Consider the following 15,270-nt stretch of genomic DNA (forward strand, 5'->3'; position numbering starts at 1 on the left):
TCTTTAATTAGGAAGAAAATTTTGTGTACATGATGCAAGTTCTCTATTTATTTAGTTATAGACCATTTTTGGTCGAAAGAAAATAGTAAAGGTACAAAACACTCCTTTTTAGTTTTTTTTTTTTAGAATAAAGAGAGTGAAAAGAGAGAAAAACACAACTAATATCTATCAGTATTCTTAACCGAAAGTTGTCTCCAAGCATGCGTTAAACAAAGGCCTGAGCCTCACTTAGGCCTGCGATTTCGGGTATTCGGTTCGGTTTCGGATAATACCCATTCGGTTCGGGTAAATCGGGTAAATTGATGTTGTATCCATGGGTATTTAGCCAATATTCGGTTCGGTTTCGGACCGGTTCATTTCGGTTTCGGGTCGGATCGGTTTAAAATTTTTTTAACCATTTGTTAACCCGAAATAAATGGGTATCATTCGGTTTCGGTTATATTGTATCCGAAATTCAAAAAAAAAAACCGAAACCTCATCAAATTATCCGAACACCAACAAATGAGAAAGCAAACATAGTTTTAGAATCATGGAAAATGAAACATTGTGTTCTAAAACACACCGAAAATGAGGCAAAAAAACAAACACAACAACACAAAGAAAGATATGATTTAACTGAAACAAACACACAACACAAAGAAAGTCTTCTTGAACTTCAAATGAGGTAGCCACTTGCCACTTCTTACTCAAGTCTATGGCAATTCTTGGACGTTGAATTCAGGTTCATTGGCTACAGAAATATAATAACATCAGTTTTCAAACTCAAATTAAAGAAACAGTATTAAAAGAGTTCAAATCTAGTAAAGTTTACCTCTCATGAGATCATCTTCTAACTCCACAGTTTCAAGTAGTTGCTCGATAGTAGGAACGCCTTTCTCCTTCATATGCTTCTCTGATTTCAACCACTGCTGTGTGCAAACCAACACCTCAACCATAAAATGTGTCAAGCAGCTCCTATATGTGTCTAGGACTCTCCCACTAGTGCTAAACGCACTCTCTGATGCTACAGATGATACCTGGACAGCTAGAATATCAGCAGCAACTCGAGACAAGGTTGGGAACTTCGGACTGTTTCTTCTCCACCATGATAGAACATCATACTCGGTTCCAACCATAGGCTTTGTGGTCTCAACTTTCTCTTTCAGATACAATTCTAACTCATTGCTAGAATCATGTGTACCTGCTTCTTGTATAAGCTCTTCGTAGAGGTTATCCATTCTTTCATATCCAATGCCATTACCAAGATCTCTTGACTCAAAAGCTGCACCAGCATCTTGATCTTGGGTCTGAGAAGATGATCCTCCTTGTGACTGTGACCCACCTGACCCTCGAAGACTGTACTCATCATAAAGCTTCTTCAAGATATCCAAAACTGATTCAGAAAGCAGAGTATACTCGATGCTTTCTTTACCATACAACATCTCAAAGCAGAGATTAACAAAGTTCATCTTCTTTCTTGGGTCAAAGACATTTGCAACTATGATGAGCTTGTTCATTTTACAGCTCTTAAACTTGCTCTTCTCAGCTTCATCTTCTTCCACGAACGGATTCCAGTATTTCCTTATCTTCCCCATCATAGACAACGCCTTGTACCTTAATGAATCATCAGGACCTTGTGCGTTGCTTATCTTACAAACATTCCTAGTGATAGTGACAATCTCATTGTAGATCTTGTGTGAAGTGATGGATTTCGAAGCTGAGAGTACCAAAGTAGAATTGTAAAAGATCACGAGAAAGTGTACCAACCTCTCAACCTCTTCCCAATCTGATTTTGATGGTGGTCCAATCCTCTTTTTACCATCTGTGATCTCCATGAAATAGTCATTGTACGGTTTGTCTTCAGACTCCATCTTCTCAAATGCTAGGCGAAACTTCAAAGCTTGGTCTAACATGAGATATGTCGAGTTCCATCTGGTCTTCACATCTAATGGCAGACTTCCTCTAGTCATCTTCCCACTTTCAACCCGAAATTCAAAGGACTTGAGACGATTTGTTGAAGACCTCACGTACTGAATAGCATTCCGAATGGCAATAACACTATCATCGATTTCAGCTAAGCCTTCCTTGACAATTAGATTCAAGATATGTGTCGCACACCTGATGTGCAAGAATTCTCCATTCAAGACTAGAGCATCTTCACCCTGACTCATAAAATCTTCCTTGAACTTCTTCATAGCTGATGTGTTAGCCGTTGCGTTATCCACCGTGATGCAAAAGACTCTTCTTATATCCCATTCAGCTAGACAATCAATCAGAACTTTGGCAATTGTAGACCCTTTGTGATCATCAACATTCTTGAACCCTATTATCATCTTCTGAAGCTTCCAACTCGCATCTACGAAATGAGCAGTGATCACCATGTAGCTTGCTGAAGTGTACGGAGCAACCCAGATGTCTGTCGTCAGAGATAACCTTTGTTTGTTCTGTCCAAGAACTTTCTTCATCTTCGCTTTCCTTGATGCATACATGGCCACAATTTGCTTTGTTGATGTCTTCCTACAAACCGGTGTATGGAGCTGAACCTTTAAGCAGAAGCTTCTCCACGCCAAGCTTTCAATAAAAGCCAAAGGCAACTCGGCTAATACAATCAACTCATCTGTCGCCTCTTTGAAAACATCTTCAGACACCTTGTACAAAGTCAGATTGCCTTCTTCATCAGGAGTTAACTCTGTCTGTTTACCCTTCCCTTTCGACGCTTTTGCAGCCTTCCATGCGAGGAATCCCTTACACCCAAGTATATGCTTCCTGAGGTTAGTTGTCCCGGACTTACTTGGACAAGGCATCTCTTTCCCACAGTAGCGACATTTGCATCTGTCGTAGTCGTCTTTCAGTCTGGTGAGATGTTTCCAGACAAAAGACCTGGTCTTTTTCCTTGACCCTAAACCAGAACTACCAATACCCTCTTCATCTCTCTCGTTCCTTTTGTAGTTGCTACCCAGTGTTTCCATGTCTTCATCAGAAGAAACGTCCTCTTCCATTGGTTGATTGTTGTTTTCTTCTTGATGAGTGTCAGAAGAAGCCATCTGCAATAAATAACCAAACAATGTAAAAAAATCAATCGATTTCATGATAAATCGATTTTAAGAATGAGAACTAAGAAAAGATGCATACCTCCGATTGAATTCTCGATGATGCAGATGATGGAGATGGGAAACAATCGTCGATTTTCTGTAAGGATTGAAGGTTTGTGGGTGCAACTAACACGATTTGCCCTTTTTGTAGACTCATTTTCTCGATTCTCGATCTCTAATTGCAGGCTAGGTTTTGGAATTGGGGATGAATTCGAAGAGACGACTCGGGTGAAGTGTTGAGACTTGAGAGACACATGCGTGAAGCACAACGGTAAAAATAAAACATGCCTAATTAATGTTCGGGTTAACCCAGGTATCCGAAATAAACCGGGTAAAAATCCGACCCGACCCGCAATCCACGGTTAAATCTAATTTGGTCCATGGGTATAATTTCCTTTAACCGATCCGATCCGAACCGATTCAATTTCGGGTCGGTTCTGGTTCGGGTAATCGGATTCGGTTAAATGTCGCAGGGCTAGCCTCACTCATGCCAAAATAAAACACTTGCAAAGGGCTTTAATATTGATTTCTCATATTTTTGGTTTATTAGCTTACACTATGTAAAGTAGTTACTCCGCTTAGAGGCGAACTTCACATCCTTTTATGCCGGCCAAATTTCAAAAAAAAAAGAAAAGACTTATTTAACTTGAAGGTCCAACACATGATTAGGAAGATCCGATCCATACTTTTTTACTAATCCAGTGTTGATTTTTCATAAAATGATTGACCTCAATCATGTCTAATTTTATGTTTTTGTAACGAGTAATCGAAAATATAAGTGTATTTTAATGATATATAACCAAATAAATTATTTTGTACATTTCTAAATACGCTATTATATATGTGTGTAACTGTGTATATATATATATTAAGAAACTGGGATGTATAGATATATCAGTAAATATACATACTTTCCAACAAATCGCAGGCTAGAAATCAAAAGGACATCATTGCAATTCAACTTGTATGTATATGAAATGCCGATAAATGATCGATTTCCAAATGCTCTCATCCCTTCATTTCAAGGTATGATTTTATGGATTAGGGACCACATTTGTTCATTTCAAGGTATGTTTTTTTATGTTTTCTGCTGGCAAATGACACAGTGATTGGCACATAAGGGTAGAGCAAAATATTTATAAATTATAATTATGATAGTCACTTTCACCACGCGTCATCGATCATAACCAAACTGATGGACCGCTTATATTTTCTTAATTTTTAAAAGTCATCTTTTTTGTTTTCGTCGTTGTTATAGTAAGTTCTTAAATGTAGTTTCTAGAAATTTATATGTTGTATCGCTTTCACATACTCTAAACACGCATGTCACAAATGACCAATGGTAAAAGTTTGGTCGATAGAACGATGCCCCACTTTTTTTCTATGACATTAAATGGCTTGAAGCCAAAGATGTAGGGTTCACTTATTAATTTATTTCTGACAAAAATGTATTATATATAATGAATCAAGAGAAGTACATTTACGATCAGGATCGCTTGACATGGCATGGATAAGGACAATGGTGTTCTTTTTTTTTGCGCAAAGGACCACGGTGTTTTCAATGATTTTCAGAATTAAAATGTAAGTGATAATACATAACAAGAAAAAGAAAAAACAATAAGGAAAGTTTAGTCAGAATTGGATTGAGTTAAAATTGTCGATCTTAATTAAATTTGAGGGGCCTGATTACAACTTACAAGTTACATCGACCAGTCAAGGGATTGTTTCATTGTAATGAAGTGTCTGATATTCTCTGATGCAATGCCAATATTACTAAATTTTTGTGAAAATCCATTCTACATTTTAGCTAGTTTCTAAGCAATTGCTTCGTTTCATCATTATTCCTTAATGCTTCACGAAAATGCAGTAAACATTAAGAGCCTATCATTCCAGATTCTATGATTAATATTAGCCCTTCCATATCGTGGCGTCAAACTAGTGATCATCTCATCTTACACGGCCTAAAAAAGAAGAAAGAAGCATATATGTTTTCATTTAACATTTACCCCCCCCCCCCCCCCCCCCCCCCCCCCCCCCCCCCAAAAAGCATATATGTTTTCTGGTTTTTTCTGTTAAGAGCTTTACGCAATTAATACCCAAACCCAGTGCGGCTTAAGACAAGTGTTCGGAGTGCTTTTGCATTAGCATTATGTACTTTCTTTTCCTTTATAATTTTATTAAGAAACTAGGATCTTAAATTGTTAAAACATCTACTTTATTAAAATAGAAGTACAAATAAAAAATAACCCTAAGACTTACAACTTAATTACAATACAATGCCACTGAAGTAATTAATAAACTTAAATCCAATTTTTTTTTTCTAAATCTATTCCACAACAAATTCATGATAACTATTACACTTAATTCACATTAATACTATAAACCTTAATATGTAAAGTAGAAAACTTCTTTCCATGAATTCGTGGATATTATCTTCTATTAAATAATGTTTATTACATTTTTCAAAGTTTTATTGTTAATTAAATCAATTAACAATATTTAAAAAATTTAAAGGATATGTCTTATTTGAGAATAAAAACTTAATAATGAGAACATATTTTGAAAGGTCTATTTTACTTGATAATTATAAATTTGTACCTAATTAAATTTTTCAAATAACCAATTTGACTAATCTATTTAATTGACGATATTTTTTTATTTTACATTAAATTATTTTTCTTTAGTAAGGATTTGAAATATTAGATTTTGTAATAACATGTACATTTAAGTATTAGTATTAAAAAAATTAAAAACACATAAAAAATTTCTTACGAGAAAATTGTAATAGGGAAAGTTTCAAAAAAATATTCTTCAAGTTTTATATGTAAAGAAAACAATTTAGACAAGATAACAATGTTCTAAAAAAAAATTTTCAAATAAAATAAAAATCCTACATATCATAAAATGTTAAAGTCAATAAGTTAAAATAAAATTAATTTGATAATAATATATCTACTTTATTAAAATGAAAGTACAAATAAGAAATAACCCTAAGACTTACAACTTAATTTCAATACAATGCCACTGAAGTAATTAATAAACTTAAATCCAATTTTTTTTTTCTAAATCTATTCCACAACAAATTCATGATATCTATTACACTTAATGCACATTAATACTATAAACCTTAATATGTAAAGTAGAAAACTTCTTTCCATGAATCCGTGGATATTATCTTCTATTAAATAATGTTTATTACATTTTTCAAAGTTTTATTGTTAATTAAATCAATTAACAATATTTAAAAAAATTAAAGGATGTGTCTTATTTGAGAATAAAAACTTAATAATGAGAAATATTTAAAAAGATCTATTTTACTTGATAATTATAAATTTGTACCTAATTAAAATTTTCAAATAACCAATTTGACTAATCTATTTAATTGACGATATTTTTTTATTTTACATTAAATTATTTTTCTTTAGTAAGGATTTGAAATATTAGATTTGGTAATAACATGTACATTTAAGTATTAGTATTAAAAAAATTAAAAACACATAAAAAATTTCTTACGAGAAAATTGTAATAGGGAAAGTTTCAAAAGAATATTCTTCAAGTTTTATATGTAAAGAAAAAAATTTAGACAAGATAACAATGTTCTAAAAAAAACAAATTCAAATAAAATAAAAATCCTACATATCATAAAATGTTAAAGTCAATAAGTTAAAATAAAATTAATTTGATAATAATATAAATAAAAGAAATGCAATTACTCATTCTAACAAATTGCTCATTTTAATAAGTATAATATAAATATTTTACTAAAAATACATGACGAATATTTATATATCAGGTTGAGGAATTAAAAATTAAGACTACTTATATAATGGGTTGGAAATTTAAAAATAGTTATCATTTATGACCAAAACCTATCAAAACATCTCAAATATTATTTTCACATATATATGTTAGTTTATGGAAAACACACACATAAACTAAAAATAAACTAAAAAAAACTATTTTAATTATTATGTGTATAGTCATAATAAAAAATACATAATACATGAAAAAATTAATAAATATTATATTATTTATAGAAAACAAAAGTATATCCTAAAAAATGAAAAATGGTTTCTCTTTTTTACTGGGAACCCAAATGTTGTAAATAATTCTTTCCAACACGTATCAAACCCGACCAATGAAAGGCTACTAGCATTTCCTTTACCACTAGCCAACTCGATATCGGGTAAATAAAAATGATATCGGTTAAATAAAAATAAATGTTCGCGTGATATTTACATTTACAGTTATATAAATTATTTTACTTTTACTATTAGTGGAGTTATATAACAGTAATGTATGTATTCTGTGATGTATTTTTGTCACCATTTTATTACAATTTTTATATATTATATAATGGTGTAAAAAATATTTAGTTACACTATATAAACAGAAAAAAACACCCGCTCTATCAGCGGGTCCACCTCTAGTATAGATTAAGGTCATAATTCAAAATTACACGGTCATAATTTGGAGGAAAAAACATTTCTCAGCTCAAGGCCCATAAACTAAATGAGCCCGGCCTGCACAAGCCTTTATTAAAATTTTGCATATTAAACCATAGCCATGATCATAAATATGAAAAATATTTGCATATTCTTATAGTCAAACAATACTTTTATGAGTTACAAGAAAATATTCGAAAAAAGATTCAGCTGAAGTAAGGTTTTCTATGCGATAAACTAAAAACTAAGCCAAAGAAACACTAAGCTAGGACAATGCAAGATACCGCATTAGAATTAGCTAGGGCAACGATGAGCCGATGAAGTTAAATTTTATTTTATATAATTAGAAAAGTATAATACACCAAAAATTATAGTGCACCGTACAATAAAACTTTATGACAAGGTTCAATCAAAGAAGTTTAATTGTGAGATGATAAAGTACTTTGGAAATAACCTGGAGAAGCAACGCGTTTAAGTTTATAAAACTCGAAGCACTGACTTCATTTGATGAGCATACCTCTGTGCGCATGAGGTAACCGCTCTTCTCGTTTATTATAACTCTTTCCTTGTTCCTACACATATCAAAGATTATGCCACAGAGAGACTGAATAAATCATAGCGTTAAACTCTTCTTCTTTCTACTCTATACCTGAGGTAAGCGCCATAGATTCTCAGTTCTGATGTAACTTGATCTTTGTATATGGTAAACGTCTTCACGCAACAAGAACACGTTTGACACTTTTGGGAATATACTCTGCATCCTCACATCATCTCCATAGATGTTGTTTCTTGAAAGAATCCAATGATATACGCTTAGGATATGATGAGAACATTCTTATAAAACCAAGACCCGATATTAGATAGAATATAGTTACTTACTGATTCAAGCGGATGATTTGTGGGAGCATAGGCTGATCTAAAGTAAGCCACCGCGACTGCTTGAATGCCACTGCAACAACAAGAACTCTTTACATAGTTTCCTACAATAGATGCTATAAAAACGGCAATGCAGAAAACTACTTAACAGTTCACAAGGGTTTTGTCATCTTGTACACGCTCTTCATTTTCCACTTCTTCTAAAGTCTTCGTGATGGTTACAACATTGTGTGTGCTTGAAGTTAAGGAAGAACACAACACCTCTTTGTAAACGACCATGCCAACGGCTCTGAAACAAAGAAACATTCTATCTTTAAACATAAAACCTTCGAAAACTAGGTTGTTGATTCTTGATTTCAGTATTTTTTTTATCACAGTCAATAATGTGATATTATTGGCTTTGAACCTAAGCCATCACGGATTTGTTCATGTGAACGAAAAACTCTCATACTAAATAGAGTTAGACTAGACTTATAGATTAGATTTTCTTTGGTCTAATATCTGATGTGAGACTTGGATTGCCTACTTATTCTAACTGTCTAGCCCAAGATGATTCCCATATAGGTCGAAGCAATGACCTGCAAACAAGGGAAAGAAATAAGAAAATGTAACTTTTAGCTTCAGTTTAATATATAATGCAACAAAAGGACAGATTATTCAGATACAACTACAATAAACCTCCTCAATAACGTACTTGCAAATGTTCTATTTCTTCCCCTGCATCAAGTTATATCGGTGATTATATGTTATTAGGACACCATTTTAAGATGATTTGTCTGTACTTATAATGACACAGATTGAAAGAAACAATGCCAACGTCGATGATGCAATCATGCATGCTTGACAAGGATGGCTTTGTCTCTGAAACTTGTGCAACCAATTTCTAAGGTCACGAATAGGCTCAGATGGAGTATTTACTCTCTGAAAATGCCTGCTGAATCTGTATGTAGCATTTGAAAACTAATGTTTGATGCAGTATCATGGTGAAGAAAGGTTCGAGTTCTCACTCATGCAGATTACTGTATTCCATGCATTACCCGAGCCACTGTAAGAGAGAAGAAGATTTAACATTCTTGTTTCCAACAAAGACCAAACTTTAGAACACTTGTGTGGTTTGTTTCATGACGCTTATTAATCCGAGTTCATTGCTCGGTGAAGGAAAAGCAGGAATGGTAACAAGAATATTGCAAATTTTTCAAAGCGCTTACAAGAAACTAACGGATGAATTTTGAACCATGTCTTCGATGATAGAACAGACTGTAATTCACGTTGCTGTGTTACTTCAAGATTCTTGCGTATGGATATAAAACGTCATTGGTTTTATACTATAACCATAACGTTAAACAAAGGGAACATTCTTTTGAAAAAGTATTCAACTTTCACATGATTCATCAATTATCATTTCTACATATGAAGTCAAAACTCAAAAAGGTTTTTTATTTCTGTAGAGAGTAAAAAACAAGGCATACGAACAAACGGCACGTAGTTTTATATGGCGAAGAACAGTCAACAGTGGTTAGTTACGTAACTCCATAGAAAACAATGTGTCGTCTCTTCTTTGCAAGTAGAAAGTACGTGATGTTTTTCCCTCATGCAAGTCTGGGTCAATGTAATAACAGTTGGTCGCCAGACTCGCCACCGGCGACCAAGTCAAGTCAGCTGCTTCTGCTTCGACTTTATTTTCTCCCTTCACAAGAATGATAATGTTTGACCCAAATATATAACAAGATTATCTGTCTTTAATATTCCAACTAAATTTAAAATGATATTAGCTTCTTTCGGTAACATTGCAGAATAGTGGAAAACAAATAAAAAGTAGAGTAAAAATTCAAAGATCTTATTTTCTTTACAAATATAATCGTTGTTGTTTCGTTAACTAGGGTGTTTGAGTAGAACAAACTAATTAATTCTCTAGAAAATTAGTACCGACGAATAATTCAACCTTAAATTTTCCAGCAAAATCTAAATTGGAAAACAAATAAAAAATAGAGTAAAAAATTCAAAGATCTTATTTTCGTTACAAATATAATCGCTGATACGTTAACTAGGGTGTTTGGGTAGAAACTTAAGTAATTCTCTAGAGAATTAGTACAACGAATAATTCAACCTTAAATTTTCCAGTAAAACCTAAAACATTTGCCTAAGCTATAGTAATATAGTTTCTCGCATATTTGAACTCGGTATATATAACAGTCTATTAAAATTAGTTAATGTACTTGTTAGTTTTTACTAATTCAAATCGAAAATGATATATAACTGTTGTTTGTGGAGACTAGCGATGGAGCGACCGACTGACCGAGCATATATACTTAATACTGTGATTCTACAATTATTTTTTTTGCTGTTGTGGTTAAAACTTCAGAGAAAAAAAAAACAGAAATGCCGAATCATTTTTCATTACGCCGACTACTAACTTTTTTTTATCAAATGCCGACTACTAACTTTTTTTTATCAAATGCCGACTACTAAGGACCTGAGTGGTTCAAACGCAGCGGTTGCATTTACGGTTGCGGGAGTTTGTGGATGCGGACGGTTGCGGTTTCTAGCGGTTTTAAGAGATTTGTACGACTGGTACTGCGGTTAAAAATTGGTGCGTTTGCGGGTGATTTGTGACTGGTTAACTACCTAATGCGGTAATAGTCAAATAATAAATTAACAATATTTGTATTCAATATAATTATAAAAAATATCAAAAATCATAAAATTATATTAAATATAAAATTTATATTTAGAAAGTTATAATTTTAATTTTTGAAAATTTATTGAAATTGTTTTTATTATAAAATTTTATAATATTAATTAAAATATAATATATATATTTTAATATTTTCATAATTTCAATTTTATTTTTTTTATTAAATATTTTTACTTTTTTATATATATTGTTTAGAAAAAAGAAATTTTTTTACCCTCCCGCAACCGTCTGCAAACGCTAGCTGGAGCCACCTTTTGAATTAATGAGATTCGAAGCGGTTTGAAGCGGTTTGATACGGTTTAAAGCGATTTGAGTGATTGTTGTAAACCGCTGACAACCGCTACCAACCGCAAAAGCTGCGTTTGCGGGTGGTAGTGGGAAAACCAGTCGCCCCCTAACTAAAGTGCGTAAGTTATAATTAGAAATCATATGGGTTAGTAGTGATCACGATAGACCTATGAAGCTGCGATGGCTAAGAGCTTTCTAGAAGGATGCAAATATCAAAGTAGGACCTACGAAAGATGGCTACGATTAGTAAAGAGAAAGTTCTTTTTTTTTTTTTGAAAGTTTGGTTTATTCATGTTTGTTTTGTCTTTGCCATTACATTGGATTATAAAATCTCAATTTGATGATCTTTCCCTCCCTTAAGTTTCCTTTCCTACTACTTTACCATTTATTTTGATGAGGTTCATCGTGTGTCTTGTTTTGTAAGCCTTGTTGGTTCATTATTGCTTATATCCAATTTGTATTTCAAGCGAAAACCCTTATAAAAAATAAGTGATTGAAATTGGATAATTATACTATAAATATTAATATTATAGTAATTTGACTTTTGTAAAATTAAGAAAAATGTTTTTTCATAATTTAGATAAAACATCGTTATCATTTCTTTTACTTAAGTTACGTACATATTTTTTTTTGAAAAATGTCATTTAGCTTTTTGTTTAGAGAAATTGCACTCAGTGACTAAGAAAAAAAAAATTAACTAAACAACCAAAAGCACACTCTCTCTCCCCTTTTATCTTCCTATCTCTCTCTACTCTCTCTCTAGAAAACTAATTTTGTTTATTTTCTTGGTTATTTCACAAATAACCCCTTTTGTTTAACCAAATTTTTGTATTAACATTAAAAAAAACGAATATAGCATGGTAACAAATGTCACTAACTTGTTCTAAAGTTGATGAAATCTATAAACCATAACATGCAACTTATTACACTTTTCTCACTAAAAATTTAAAATGTCAAGAGATTTCAGTAATACTATGAATGAAACTTGCAAATGCATGGGTAAAAGAATCTGAAATTGACCAATTTTAAATGATTCCTTTCATATAATATGTTTGATAAATGAAATATAAGACCATGTAAAAAAAAAAATATATATATATATAAGACCATGTCAACGTATTCAAAGTCACCGAACTATTATGACTTTCACTCCCACCTCAATTGGAAAAGTCTCCCTGTCTACGTGGAGCTCAGCTAGTGACACATTTGCTGATGTCACAACCCCCAAACTGGTCCCACCACCCTCTTTGAGTCTTTCCTCCTCTCTTCTTCTCCAAGCCTTCAACTTTTCAAATAAACCTTCTCTATAAACTTCACCTTCTTCTCCTCATAACTAACTTCAATTAAAAAAACAAAACCTTTAAGCATGAAGAGCTTCTTCGATGGTGGTCCTAATCGAAAGCAACCAGCTTTACTAGCTGTTGTCCTGTTACTACTACTAACCATGTCGGAGCTAGCTTCTGGTCAACCGAGCCAATCCGACCCGAACAACCCGTATGACTACGGCGGCAGGTTAAGTCCAGTCATGGCTGTTGTCGTGGTGGTGGTGATCGCTCTTCTCTTCTTCATGGGCTTCTTCACCATCTACCTCCGTCACTGCACCAGCGCATCCGACGGCGGCAGCGTTAACCCACGTGTAGGCGCGAGGAGAGTGATAAACGCGACGGTGGCGCGTGGGCTAGACGCGGAGATGCTCGAGACGTTCCCGACTTTCGTTTACTCTGAAGTAAAGACGCAGAAGATAGGTAAAGGCGCGTTGGAGTGTGCGATATGTCTGAACGAGTTCGAGGACGACGAAACGCTGCGTTTGCTGCCTAAGTGCGATCACGTGTTCCACCCTCACTGCATCGACGCGTGGCTGAAGAGTCACGTGACTTGTCCGGTTTGCCGGACCAATCTCGCTGAGCAAGAGCAGACAACAGCTGGGCCGGTCGAACCGGAAGTGGTAACCGAAATTGATCTCGAGTCGCAGCAAACGGTGGTTCCTGAACCGGCGGTGGAAGACGGGAGTGTGGCACGTGTCAAGCTCCCGAGGTCGCACACGACGGGGCATTCGGTGGTGTTACCTGGAGAATGTACCGAGCGGTTTACGTTAAGGTTACCGGAAGAGTTAAGGAAAAAGATTATGGCGAATTGGAAGATGAACCGGTCGAATAGTCTTTTGATTCGATCGAGGAGTGGTAAACCGGTTGAACGGTCAAGGGCTCGGTCGGACCGGTGGTTGTTTATCAAAACACCGTCGTTTTTGTGGAGGAGTAGGGACGATGGTTCGATTAGGCTAGGTGGTAACGGTAGTGTCAAAGCAAATGCAGTAACAAGTCCAACCGGTGATTCGGTACGAGCAGAACGATGGAATTTTCTTAGAAACCCGTCTTTTATGTGGAGGACTACGCCGGTTCCTTCGCCGAGAGTTGAAGTTAATAAAGACGGTGAAGGAACATCATCGGTTCGAGGTCAACATACGGGTACAGTTGGTTTATCTAGTGGTTCCGTTAGATTACCGGTTTAGGTGGCTTCTGTCTTATTCTATAAAAAAAAGTTTGTGTTGTTCATACAAAAGATTTTACGCAATTCTTTTATTTTCTTTTTCCTTTTTTTGATGTAAGATATTTATATTATGTTTCCTTTTTTAATGTCAATCCCATGGACAAGGAGATTGTATTGTTTTATATTATGTTTTTTCTTCAGAAAGAAATCGACCATTAAAGTCAAACAAAGAACAATGAGTAGTATTGGGTGGAGATTGACCTCTCTGTTCTTTAAGAAACAAACAAGAAAAGTCTTATTCGTCGACCAAGGATACATAGAAGAGAAGATATAGAATATACTTGTTGAATAAAGGCTTCCAAATATATTTTAGTAGTTAGAAATGTAATAGTTTGGTTTGGTAGTGTATCTTAGCAAAATGTAATGGATTTGATTGTCTATTTTAATTTCGTATGCTACCAATATAGTATGTGTTTTTGAATAGTTAGAATTGTCAGTTTGTTAATCATAAAATTCATTTCTAAATAATTAAAAATCACTAACATGATAATTATTTTACTCAACGAATACGATAATTCATAATTAATAAATTTGTTAGCAACTTACTTGTTTAATTTTTTTGGGCTAGTGTTGTAGACGGATTTAATAAAAAAAGTGTACTCATGTTTGAGTTTGATTTGAAACTTACTCCATGTTTTAATTAGAATCATACAATTCATATAATCTTATCCTCACTGAGCTCCGACAATTAATCATTTGAACTTTCTAATACGAGATTCCCGTTACATGGGGCCAAAAATAGTCTGAGAAAATCTTTTTAATCTAATTAAACTTGGAGTATCAAATATGGCAACTTCATTCCCTATGTATGTCATCTAGATAGACGATGACTTTTGACAGCCAAAAAAGATGGACAAAGACTTGGTCACCGCCTTTATACGGATCCGTAGGTTACTTGTTCAACAAATTGACGTATGAAAGTTAATCAAATTTGTTCTGGAAAGATAATGTGTAAATTACCAAAACTCATGATAACGGGTACCCAATAATCCCATCCTTCAATTCCAAGGAAGGTTCCGTTGACTATACAATAATTCTAAACGTGAATACAAATTCATCGTTGTTGCCTATATTCTTACTACACACGATGATGTGACAAACAAGATACCATTGTAACTCTTTTTAGTATATGTGCTTGCCGCATGTTGTAACTTTTCTCTTAGCATCTTCAAACTCCAACCATCTTTTTACCAAAAACAAAAGTGTATATCCTTGATCCTTCTGTGGAATATTTTAGTAAGAGGTTACGAGAGTGGTTACAAAAGTGTTTAGGCAGATAAAATGATATACATACGAGAAACGAAACTAAAATCCTAATAAAGTAAAAGGTTGATCATTCACTCCCCTC

The 15,270-nt window shown here is 33.9% G+C and overlaps 2 protein-coding genes across 2 annotated transcripts; one reads left to right on the forward strand and one right to left on the reverse strand.

Moving 5' to 3' along the window:
* Window positions 1–463: 463 nt before the first annotated feature.
* LOC106383974 (zinc finger BED domain-containing protein RICESLEEPER 2-like) lies at window positions 464–3,544 on the reverse strand. The gene is made up of 3 exons (XM_048745924.1): window positions 3,112–3,544; window positions 812–3,023; window positions 464–730 (listed from the first exon to the last, which is right to left on the reverse strand). The coding sequence occupies exons 1-3, from the start codon at window positions 3,226–3,228 to the stop codon at window positions 693–695; spliced, it is 2,367 nt and encodes a 788-aa protein (XP_048601881.1). The 5' UTR covers window positions 3,229–3,544; the 3' UTR covers window positions 464–692.
* A 9,085-nt stretch (window positions 3,545–12,629) lies between these two features.
* LOC106445738 (E3 ubiquitin-protein ligase ATL31-like) lies at window positions 12,630–14,044 on the forward strand. The gene has a single exon (XM_013887358.3). The coding sequence runs from the start codon at window positions 12,742–12,744 to the stop codon at window positions 13,882–13,884; it is 1,143 nt and encodes a 380-aa protein (XP_013742812.2). The 5' UTR covers window positions 12,630–12,741; the 3' UTR covers window positions 13,885–14,044.
* The last annotated feature ends 1,226 nt before the right edge of the window (window positions 14,045–15,270 follow it).

Source organism: Brassica napus, chromosome A2 (assembly GCF_020379485.1).
Source record: "Brassica napus cultivar Da-Ae chromosome A2, Da-Ae, whole genome shotgun sequence".
Taxonomy (NCBI): domain Eukaryota; kingdom Viridiplantae; phylum Streptophyta; class Magnoliopsida; order Brassicales; family Brassicaceae; genus Brassica; species Brassica napus.